Genomic DNA, 11107 nt, shown 5'->3' on the forward strand with positions numbered 1-11107 from the left:
CCGCCCCAGCTCTCGATGGTGCGCGTGGCGCGGTCCATGGAGCTGCTCACGCCCGCCGTGGTCACGATGTCGCGCGCCGCCTGCAGCATCTTGAGCACGCTGACCTGGGCCGAGCCGGCGGTGAGGTCCGGGCTGGGCGGCCGCGCGGGGCTGGCCAGGCTCTGCACCCCGCTAAAGCAGCTGTAGATGCCCTGGGCGGGAGGCAGGGGACCGACACGGCGTGAGCGGCGCCCTCCCTTCCGGGACCGCCCCACGCCCCACGCCCCACGCCCCACGCCCAGGTGGGAAGCATCAGCCCAGGTGTCTCTAAGTCCCAGGAAGTAACTAACATTTGTTAAGCTCCTACTGTGTGCCGCTGGGAGCGCTTACAGTGGAGCTCTCCGAGGCACCAAGAGGGTAACTCCTTCTCCTAAAGTCACACAGCTTGTAAACGGCCGAACCCCGATCAGCCCGGCTCCAAAGTCCTGCCCTGCCTGCTGGAAAAGGGCTCTGCTTCTCACCTGCTGTGTGATGCTGGCAGGCCATGCCACCTCTCCAGACCTCAGTTTTTACATCTGTAAATGGGGCCATGGCCAGCTCTGACTTAGCTGGGTTGCTGCCCCTGAAGCTGGGGCCTGTCTAGGGTGGAGTGGGCACCCACCCTGCTGAAGGCCAGCAGGAAGTCCAGCCGGGACGCGTTGGGCACCGAGTGGCGCAGCTTCCGGTAGACCAGATGCTCCCAGGCGAAGACCAGCAGGGCCAGCCCCATGGCCACGAGCAGCATGTAGAAGACGCCGGCCATGTTATCGATGTCCAGCTTGCTGCTCATCACCTCGTTCTTCTCGTTCTGGCAGATCCCCGAGAGCCACACCGTCTCCAGCTTCTGGGTCTCCCCTGGTGGGGGCGAGGCACACCTGGCTCAGGAGGACCCTTCCGGTGCTCACCCAAGCCTGGAGTGAGGAGGGGCCTGGGGCCAGGGTACCACCCCCCCGTAGGACCACACGGGGATCCAGCCCGGCAGGGGAGGATGGGGGAGGGGGTGTCAATGAGCAGGAAGGAAGGAGAGCAGAGTGGGAGCTGGGGGGGGATGCCAGCCTCTGACATGCCCACCTCCCACAAGCCCACACTCCACATGCCCAGCAAAGGCTTGTCGACTGCATAAATTTTATCATTCATTTATTCATCAAACACTTCTTGATCACCTACACGCCAGGCATGGAGCTGGGCACACTGAGACAAAAGGCCTAGGCCCCCAAGGAGGCTGCAGGCACCTTCATGGTTATCACTCGCATTATTCTATGGCACTGATGGAAAACCAGACAGTTATTTATCTAATAGGGTTGGGACTCTAAATTCAAAGCTCTCTCTGGGTGCTGGGGCAGCCCAGCCGGACCGCTCACACACGTGAGCCCCCGGGGTACCAAGGCAAACCTGGGTTCTGGCTCTGGGATTAGGCAGGCTGTTGGCACTACCCCAGGTCATCTCAAGATGGCAATGGAGGGGAGGGGTCTTGGGGGAAAGTAAAGGAGTTCAGATGCCCCCAACCTCCACCGTGTGGCCTGAGCTCCTTCCTGTCTTCCCATCCTGCAAGGGCTCCCCAGCTATTTCCTGCTCCCTCCCGGCAAACCAATCCCTCCCCACGTCTCCATCCAGCTGCTCCTAATACCCGCCACCCAGCCACTGCACCCATCTCTCACCCCCAGAGACCTCTCTCCGTGCCCGCGGGCCCTGGGCACTCACAGGACAGTGGTGGAGATGTTGACCAGCCATCGGGCAGCTGTCCCGACCACGGGCTCTGTGGCCCACCTGGGACCCACCCCAGCCCCCATCAGCGGCTGCACCCACCGTCCCCCAGGAACTGCAGGAGCGCCAGGTCTATGGCCCGCTTCCAGTGGGAGTCCTTCTGCATGGCGATGCCATAGCCAGTGGTGGCAAAGACCTTGCCAGAGCCAATGGTGACCAGCTTGCAGCCCTCGTCCTTGCCCGCCATGTAGTTGAGGACAGCAGCATCATAGATGAAGGCATCCAGCTTCCTGGGGACAGGCTGAGCCCTCAGGCCAGGGATCAAGTGGGGTTCAGGGCACCAAACCTGGGGCCTGACAGGGGTCTGGGCCACGTGGGCCCACTGACCACCACCAAGGAGGATGGATGGGCAGAGCCTTCTCTAGTTCTCTGGGGTCCTGGTGCAGAGAAGCCCCCTCCCACAGCTTCGGAACCCCACCTACCCTCCTCCTCAGAGAGGCCAGGGGACACTCTGCTCCCAGAGGACACACCCTCTCTGCCCTCCAGGCCCCTAAAGATCCTAAAAAGGTGACAACCAACACCTGAGGGCACGGCTGAACCCTGGTCAATACCACAGCTGCGTCTCTGGGCTCTGGTGGGCGTCCTCAAGCTTCACTCTGCCCCAAGACCTCCTCACCCCTTCCCCGGGGCTCCTACATGGCAACCCAGTCTCACCGTCCCACCTTGGGTCTCTCGGGGAGACACGTGGGTAGAGACAGTCAGGGGGTGGGTGCAGGACTGCGGACCCACCCCATCTTGAGGCTGCTAAGCGCGTCCTCCACTGAGCGCTGGTTGAACTTGACCATGTGGGTGTGCATTTCGCGGTAGTTGCTACGGATGTTCCGCTCCGTGCTGCCGTTGGGCACGGTGCCAAAGCGGAAGGGCGGGTACTGATCCTGAGGCCGCTGGAACTGCGCGCAGAGGGCAGCCGCCATTCATAACCCCTCCTCCGACCCTCCAGCCGACCCCGGCCCCGACCCCATCCCCCTAGTCTGGACTTGAATAGCGAGCGCAGCATGGTCTTAGAGACTGTCCAGCCCACGCCTGCGTTTTACAAATGGGGAAACTGAGGCCGGGACAGGGAGAGACTTACTCAAGGCCACTTAGTCAGTGGACCTGAGCCGTCTCTCCCTGTCCCCGTCCCCAGCCCCCTCCTCCCCAGGCTCCCCCGCTTCTGCCTGCTCCCGCCTCCAGTTCAAATTCCACTGATTCCAACTGTCCTGTGTCCCACCCAAGGCCTGCCCCTGGCTGCGGCATCCCCCCCACCCTCCAGCAGCACCCTCTGGGGCTCCAGAACCTTCTTGTCACTGAGGCCAGACACAGTGTCGATGTACTGCTCCTGAATCATGAAGGCGGCCAGGTTGGCGGTGTAGCTGGCGAGGAAGATGACAGCGAAGAAAGCCCAGACCAGGACCATGATCTTGCTGGTGGTGCCCCGGGGGTTCTCGATGGGCACCGAGTTGTTGAAGACCAGTGCCCAGAGAAGCCACACAGACTTGCCGATGGTGAAGGACGGGCCCCCAGACTCTGGGGGTGAAAGGGGGGACACTGGTGCTCCTCTTGCCCGGCACAGAGGGGGTCAGGTTCAGCCCACCCAACTCCACGGCTCCCGTCTCTGCTCTGTCCTGGGTGGAGACCCCATCCCTGGCTGTCCCCACCCCAGGGCACGTCAACTCACCTTGCTTCTCTCTCTCTCTCATGTATCTGATTGGCCCCCTGCCTATTGTCGGAAGGCCAGGGACCTCCCCCACGGGGCATTCTCTGGAGGGCCCCTCTGGCCCTGAACCCACCCCTCCTGGAAGTGCCAGCCCTGCCCCTGCTCCCAGGCCCAGGTGGGAGCTGACTCTTGCCGCTGGTGAGGTTCTGGTTGTAGCTGACGGGGCTGAAGTACTCGAACATGAAGACGGTTATGGCCACCACGGTGAGGCACATGACGAACATCATCACCCACACGGCAGGGCTGTAGGGCTCTGGGGACAGAGGCAGGAGGTTCAGAGGAGGCGGCGCTGTGTCTCCCCCCACAGCTCAGGCGTTCTGGGTGCGGACAGGTGGGTCCATGTGGTCATATCAGCCCCGTGGACTGAGCTCCGGGGTCTCTGACTCTCAGAGCAGTGGAGCCCCAGGAGAGACACCATCCCCCAGGGAGGTCAGGCTCCCCAGCATTCTTGGTCTCTCTCCTCCATCTGCCCTGGGCCAGGGTCCCATCATCCATCACCCACCCTAGGAAACCTCCCTTTGATTCCACGTCGCCCCTGGCTCTCATTCTCCCTCTTCCCCCCACTTCCTTTCACAAAAGAGGGCCAGCACCCCATGCCCTTTCCCTTTCCCCTCCCATCCCCCCGCCCCTGCCTGCAACCTCTTCCACCCCTCAGCCCCTGAGGGTGGCCCCTCAAAGCCACGGGAGCAATCTCAGGGAACTCCCTCTGCTTTCCTCCTCTCCTTCCTCGCCGCCAGCACCGCTGCCCAGGCTCCTGGGTCTGGAACTCCACCCCCACACACATACCCCCGGCCCAGCATGGGTGAGCTGCTTGGAATCAGAGCTCTGAAGCCAAGCCTTACCCCTCATCCTACTGACACAGAAACCGAGGCCTGAGGGGCTGGGGAGACCGACCTGAGGTTTCTGACAAAATCACTTCAGTCTCCCTGAGTGAGAAGTCGTTACTGCCCAAATCATTTGCTCCTTTGATACAACGCCCATCCTACGAAGTGGAGTTTGTTGCCTTCCCTGTGGCTGAGGAACCCTGCTCAGAGAGGTTCAGTGACTTGCCCAAGGTCACACAGCAGGAAGAGGCAGACCTGGGATTCCCTCTTCTGCTCCTGGTCGAGAGGCTCACCTGTCCTCAGGGCTCTTTGAACCATTCCACACTGCAAGTCCCACTTGAACTTCTGACTGGGCGCTCTGGGAAGGCCAGGACTATGGCCGGATCCCAGCACCTGACACGGGACCCGGCACAAGGGAGCTGCCCAAGAAATGCTGAATTTCTAATCAAGTCAGAAACTAGCCCGGCTTCCCGTGCTCTGGGTTGGCTCCTCCAACCCCCCCGTGAATCTTCTCCCTTTGTCCCAACGGCCCAGCCCAGGAGTTCCCTGGCGGTCCAGTGGTTAGGACTCTGCGCTTTCACCGCTGAGGGTGCGGGTTCAATCCCTGCTCAGGGAACTAAGATCCCGCAAGCCATGAGGCCAAAAAATGAAACAAAAAGCAATGTCGCAGCTCCAAGGCACCTCCGGAAGGCAGCCTGCCTCGCTGGTTTTCCTGTCCTTCACAATGGCGCCACGTTTTACCCCGCTCTCCCCATCCCCCGCCCTTACCGAGCACCCAGGCTCAGGACTGAACCTGGATGTCACCTCTTCCCTCTCCGTTCTACCCACCTATTATAGCTCAGGCCTCTGGCTAACCTCCAAGGACCCAAGGCTGCAGTGCTGCCCTCCGAGGGTGCACCCCAAGCTCCCCATCTCCACCCATGCTCCACACGTCCACCTCGTGGGCCCCTCTGCACTATCCCTGCCCACCCCGAGCCGCACCCAGGAAGGCCGAGGGGGAGACGGTGCCGTTGCTGCGAGCCACCATCACGCTGATGCCCGTCTCCACGAAGGGCACAGAGAAGTCCACGATCTCGGAGCGCTCCTCATTGATGGTGAGGGAGCCAATGGCCATGTCTGCCCGCTTGTAGTACACCTGGGGGTCAGGCCCGGATCAGAAGAGGGGCTCCCGCAGGCTGGAGGACTCCCCCACTCCTCTCCCAGCCCCACATCCAGCACCCACCAGCTGAGTCAGTTGTTCCCACTTGGGTCCTCAGAGCTCCACTTTCAGTACTGACCCCAGGGGTCATCATTGGTGCCAGCACAGTGCCCCTGCCAGTTCAGAGACCCTTAGGAGTTGGGCCTGGGTCCCACTCTGACTGATCCCCAGAACAGGAGGAAACACCTAAGGAACATCCGGGGGTGGCTGACGGATGGATGGGGCCCAGGGCAGCAGGCGGGCAGGTGGGCGGGCTCAGGTGGCCGGGGGGCAGGCCTACCTCCCCGATCATGCCGTTCCACACGCCGCGCACCCTCTTGCCATGCTTGCCGTTGGTCACCAGGTACAGGTCGTAGGAGAACTTGACCACCTTGGCCAGCTTCTTGAGGATGTCGATGCAGAAGCCCTTACAGCAAAGCTTGGTGTAGGGGGCCGTGTCACCACTGCTGCCACCAAGAGACCAGCAGGGGTCAGAGCCAACAGCTCCTCCCAGCCTGGCTGGTGGACGCCCACCCCTATACCCAAGCATAAGGCACATACAACGCCCGCCATCGCACGGCGGCACACGGCTCACACCGGGCCTCCCGGGTGTTCTCGCGGACCTGAAGGTGTGGTTGCCATGCCGGCGGCAGGGCACAGTGTTGGGCACGCAGCTGCCTGTGCCGGGGTCGGGGCTCTCCACGATGACAAAGGGTCGCTCTTCCAGCGTGGCCACCGTCAGGTGCCGGCTGTCCACCACGGGCTGCAGGGAGGCACTGTAGCGAGGCCACACCGGGTACTTCATGTGGAGGACACCATGGTCCCAGCGCCCCACCTGCAAAGGATGACCGGCCTCAGCCCGGGACCTTCAGCCCCACTAAGCCCATGCTATAGGTGGGGCCTCTGGGCAAGGCCTGCCAGGACCAAGAATCCTCCCACCACACCTAAGGACACTCAGGGCAGGATGAAGCAGGGCCTGGGGCAGGAGCATCTGGAGAACAGGAGAGCCGGGGCAAGGGGCTGGCCAAGGAGAGGGCTCCCTGCAGCCTCCCCGGCTTCTGGTCCCCCACTTTCCAGTCCAGCCTCCACACTGCTGCTGGCTCACGGCCTCTTCCTAAAGCCCAGACCTGAGCCTGTCACACCGCACTCATTCCCCCAAGCTTTACATAAAGTCCTTAGCCCAGCACTCAAGACCCTTCACGGGTTCAATTTATCTCCATCACCCTACCCTTCTTCCCCAGTCCCCACACCTCCAAACGCATCTCTTAAAAATGCTCCAGGGGAATTCCCTGGCAGTCCAGTGGTTAAGACTCGGCACTTTCACTGCCATGGGCCCTGGTTCAATCCCTGGTCAGGGAACTAAGATCCCACAAGCTGCGTGGCATGGCAAAAACCAAAACCAAACCGAAACAAAAAAAACTCTAAACCCTCCTTCCCCTCAGTCTATACCAGGCTACTATCCCTTCCCGTTGGGCTCCTACTCAACCATCCATAGCCCAGCCCAAATGTCCCAACTTCTGTGAAGCCTTCCGCAGTTTCCTCCTTTGAAGGCAGAACTAATTTCTGCCCCTCCTCTCTATTCCCACAGTGCTTTGCAAACATTGTTTCTTAAGCACTGACCGCCCCAAATTCTATTTGTTTACGTGTCCGTCTAGCCAACACAGGAGTGTGTAATAAGAGTGCTTGATAAGTTCTATAGTGAAGGGTGTTGTGGGAGCCCGGAGCAGGGCTGCCTCAGACCCCCGGGAGACCTGGAAGGCTTCTCAGTGGAAATGTTTCAGCTGAGACCTGAAGGATGAGGGGCTGGATGAGGGACAGAAAGGACTCTCTGCTCAGCTGTGGGACAAGAGGGGGGGGATACAATGAAAAGATACCGAGGGCCCCTGGGCTCACCCCCTTCTCACCATCTCCCAGAGGCGATGCCGGTTGAGGGCGATCACCACCATGGTGGGCTGGACCAGGTACCCACCAGGGCTGAAGGAGAAGTCCCGGCCCTCCCAGGTGACATTCAGTAGGTGCCTGCGAGGGGGGAGAAGCCAGGGTCCTCTTAGCCCTGACCAGGACCAGATGTGCCCTCCCCCACCTTCTGCCTCATCACCGCCACCAACAGGTAGCATTTGTGTAATTATTGTTCTGTTTCCCTGTGTTGACCCTCGAGATCCTCACCACACCCTCACACCCTGCTCTTTTCTCAGGTGAAGAAACAATGGCCCAGAGAGGTGAGGTCACTTGGCCGCAGGCACACACCTAGTGGGAGGTGTGACCAGTGAGCCCAAACTCACGGCCACTCGTGGCCATCCTATGCCCTGGGCAGGTGCCCACCTGTAGAAGGCCTTCCGGGCAGGGCTGACAGGCCCAGGGTGGCCGCGGCACTCCCCAGCCGGGGCGGGCAGGGTGCCGTGCTGGCGCCGGTAGCCGTGGGCGCCGAGGGCCAGGATGGCCACGCCGTCGCGGACTTTCTGGCGCAGGCTGAGGCGCCAGCTCTCGGTGACGACGCTGATGAGGCCCACGGGGAAGGCGGCGGGGGGCGCGTCGGTGCTGCCCAGCGCCAGGTTGGGCACCAGCCACACGTGCCCGGGCCCCACCAGGCCGGCCTGGGCCGCCTCGGCGAAGAGCACCTCGGCCTCCTCGCGCGAGCAGTAGGCCACCAGCACCGGGGCGTCGAGCTGGCGCAGCAGGCGCTGGGTGTGGGCGCGCGTCCCGCCGGGGCCCAGCTCCAGCGTGAGCACGTCCAGCAGCCGCCAGCCCACGTAGTTGGCGTCGGCGACGGCGCGCACGCTCTCGAGGAAGAGCGTGTGGCCCGGGTGCAGGCTGGTGATCACGGCGAACGCGCTCCAGTCGTATTCCTCCAGCACCTTGAACAGCACCTGCAGCTGCTGCTCCAGGGACACGCCCAGCTGCAGGAAGGCGGAGCCCGGCTCCTAGGGGGAGGGGCGGGGCCTGAGCGGGGGGTGGGGCGAGCCGAGTCCCGCCCCGCCCCAACTTCCACTCCCTCCGTCAACCCCCACACACCCTTGCGTCGGAAGGTGCTGGGTGTCCCGGGAGCCCTAGTCTCGCGATAACCTCCTTCCCGCGCGCCCGCCCGCCCCGCACGTGGTTCCCAGCCCCTGCCGCCCATTAGAATGCCCTGGAGAGATTTTTTAAATATTCGTGCCTGACCAAGGCTGGACCGCAAACCAGCAGCAGCGTCAGCTGGGAGCTTGTAGGAAATGCAGATTCTCGGGCGCAGTGCTCACCTGCTGGATCAGAATCCCTGAGGATGGCGCCCGGAAATCTGTATTTCAACAGGCTCTTTAGGTGACTCTTGAGCCCGCTAGTCCAGACCAACTGAATGGGAATCTTAGACATGGTACACTGGGTGTCTGTATTTTTCTAAAGCACTGTGTGGGTGGAGAACCACCGTGCTGAGAGCTAATGTCAGGCCCACGGGTAACTGGGAAAGCACCATCCTCTATGCAGCCCTGGGGATGAGAATGTTCTTCCTCTCTACTGCCTCTGCCACCACAAACGCCCAGGACACTGCAAGATCGAGCCTGGGCTAGCGCAAGCCTCTCCTAGCTGTGGGTTCCCTGCTGCCACTGCAGCCCCTCCAAGATTTCACCACACTGCGACTGTCCCAATCTTTTAAAAAAGCAACTCCGAGAAAACGCTACAGGACAAGTAACCCAGTTCCTTCAACAAACAAATTTGCAAGGAAAAAAGAGAGAGATGGAGGAGGAGCCTTGAGAGGGAAGACTCCGAAGTCATCCCAACCAATCGCTAGGTGGGAACCTAATCTGGCTCCTGATTCAAGGCAACAGACATAAAAATAAACATTTATGAGACAACGCGGAAGATTTGAACACTGCCTGGATTCTTTATGATGTTAAGGAATTTTTATTATTTTTTAGATGTGATGATATATGGTGGTTTTATTATTTTGTAAAGTCCTATCATCTAGAGATGTGTATTGAAGTATTTATGGATGGAATAAATATTGCGTCTGGGCCTTGCTTCAAAATAAAACAGAAGAGGAGAAGTGGGTGGCGGTAAGGCTGAGGCACGGTTGGCCTGGGGTGGATAGGGGGTACATGGGGTCATTATACTCTTCTACTTTTATGTATGCTCAAAATTCCCCATAGGGCTTCCCTGGTGGCGCAGTGGTTGAGAGTCCGCCTGCCGATGCAGGGGATGCGGGTTCGTGCCCCGGTCCGGGAAGATCCCACACGCCGCGGAGCGGCTGGGCCCGTGAGCCATGGCTGCTGAGCCTGCGCGTCTGGAGCCTGCGCTCCGCAGCGGGAGAGGCCACGACAGTGAGAGGCCCGTGTACAGCAAAAAACAAAACAAAACAAAACAAATTCCCCATAATAAAAATATAATCATAAAAGAAAGGCAAATCAGATCAGTCCCCCTCAACACCTTCTTCAGCTCCTCACTTACTTAGAGTAAAACCCAAGTGTCCTCCCATGTGGTTGGGACCTCGCCTCCCTCTCCAGGCTCCTCTCTGTTCCTCAGAAACTCTGTGCTGCTTCTCACCTCTGGGTGTTCACACCACCTGCTCCCTCCGCCTGGAACACTCTCCCCCAGTCCACCCCACACACACACCTTGTCAACCCCCCTCATCCTCCAGGTCTCGGCTTAGGTGTCATTTCTTAGGAGACCTTCTCTGACCAATCCCAGACCCAGAAGAGGTCCCACTGGACTCCCTCGGGGCATCCTGTGTTTTTCCTTCAGGACTAGGATCCCAGCTGTGATTGCTGGTGAATGTATGTTTAGCGCTTTCTCCCCACAGGACAGCAAGGGCATGACCTGCCCTTGGATGTTCTCCGCTGCAGGCCAGCTACATCAGATCCCACACCCAGCCTGGCCCTGCACCTCTGGGTCTGGAGCCTGACCACGGAAGGCCAGAAAAACAGGGAGAAGGTGGGCGAGGGCTGCCCCAGAGCCAGAGGTGGGTTTGGTACCTGCCCATCCCTCATCCAGACACAAGTGTGAAAGCAGCTCAGAAAGTTTATCTTCTAGAACATAGAAGCATCATTCCCACAGCCTTCTCCTCCCTCACCCATGCCTCCCTCTGCCCTCACCCCCTCGCTGGGCCCACCCAATCCCAGTTTCCCAGGACCTAAGTGTCTCCCTGGCCCAGACTCAGCCCCTCTCCCCCAGCCCCAGCCTGGCTCCAGGCTCATGGGATGTAGGGACATGACTTTGAATGGGCACCTTGGGGGTGAGGACCACAGCAGAGCCCCCACTGATGCTGAGGATAGGCACGTGGGTCTGGAAGGAGATGAAGTCGAGGATCTGGGCCACGGCCTCGGTGTCCACGTTGTCCTCAAAGACGATGCCGTGGACTCGGGCAGTGCCCAGGAGCCCGCAGATCTGGGTGAGAAGACTGCTGGGGTTGGTGTTGTTGACACCCACGGTGAGTGGCTGGATCTCCAGGGGCAGGTCCAGGAAGCTCTGGGGGGTGAGGCGGATACGGGCCTGGGCCTCCAGTGGCCCCGAGCTGCCAAACACCACGGCCACCGTCACAGCCTGCTCGCCCTGCCCCGGGCCCAGCCCTGCCCAGGCACCGAGGAGTGAGGTGAGTAGCAGGACCGGCCCCAGGGCCCCACCCATGTCCACTGGAGGGTCCTGCGGAGAGACCACGAT

General features: G+C 60.7%; 1 protein-coding gene across 1 annotated transcript in view; it reads right to left on the reverse strand.

The window, feature by feature from the left end:
- GRIN2C (glutamate ionotropic receptor NMDA type subunit 2C) overlaps positions 1 to 11107 on the reverse strand; it is a 12178-nt gene extending 1071 nt beyond the window's left edge. The window contains exons 1-12 of the mRNA XM_024760600.1: positions 10676 to 11107; positions 7802 to 8400; positions 7384 to 7498; positions 6103 to 6314; positions 5781 to 5946; positions 5284 to 5437; positions 3606 to 3731; positions 3059 to 3288; positions 2512 to 2672; positions 1825 to 2012; positions 641 to 873; positions 6 to 191 (exon numbers count right to left, since the gene is read on the reverse strand). Of these exons, the coding sequence (XP_024616368.1) occupies positions 6 to 191; positions 641 to 873; positions 1825 to 2012; positions 2512 to 2672; positions 3059 to 3288; positions 3606 to 3731; positions 5284 to 5437; positions 5781 to 5946; positions 6103 to 6314; positions 7384 to 7498; positions 7802 to 8400; positions 10676 to 11074 (2769 nt within the window). The 5' untranslated portion in view covers positions 11075 to 11107. The remainder of the gene's footprint in view (positions 1 to 5; positions 192 to 640; positions 874 to 1824; positions 2013 to 2511; positions 2673 to 3058; positions 3289 to 3605; positions 3732 to 5283; positions 5438 to 5780; positions 5947 to 6102; positions 6315 to 7383; positions 7499 to 7801; positions 8401 to 10675) is intronic.

Source organism: Neophocaena asiaeorientalis, unplaced genomic scaffold, assembly GCF_003031525.2.
Source record: "Neophocaena asiaeorientalis asiaeorientalis breed wild unplaced genomic scaffold, Neophocaena_asiaeorientalis_V1.1 scaffold30, whole genome shotgun sequence".
In the NCBI taxonomy this organism is placed as follows: domain Eukaryota; kingdom Metazoa; phylum Chordata; class Mammalia; order Artiodactyla; family Phocoenidae; genus Neophocaena; species Neophocaena asiaeorientalis.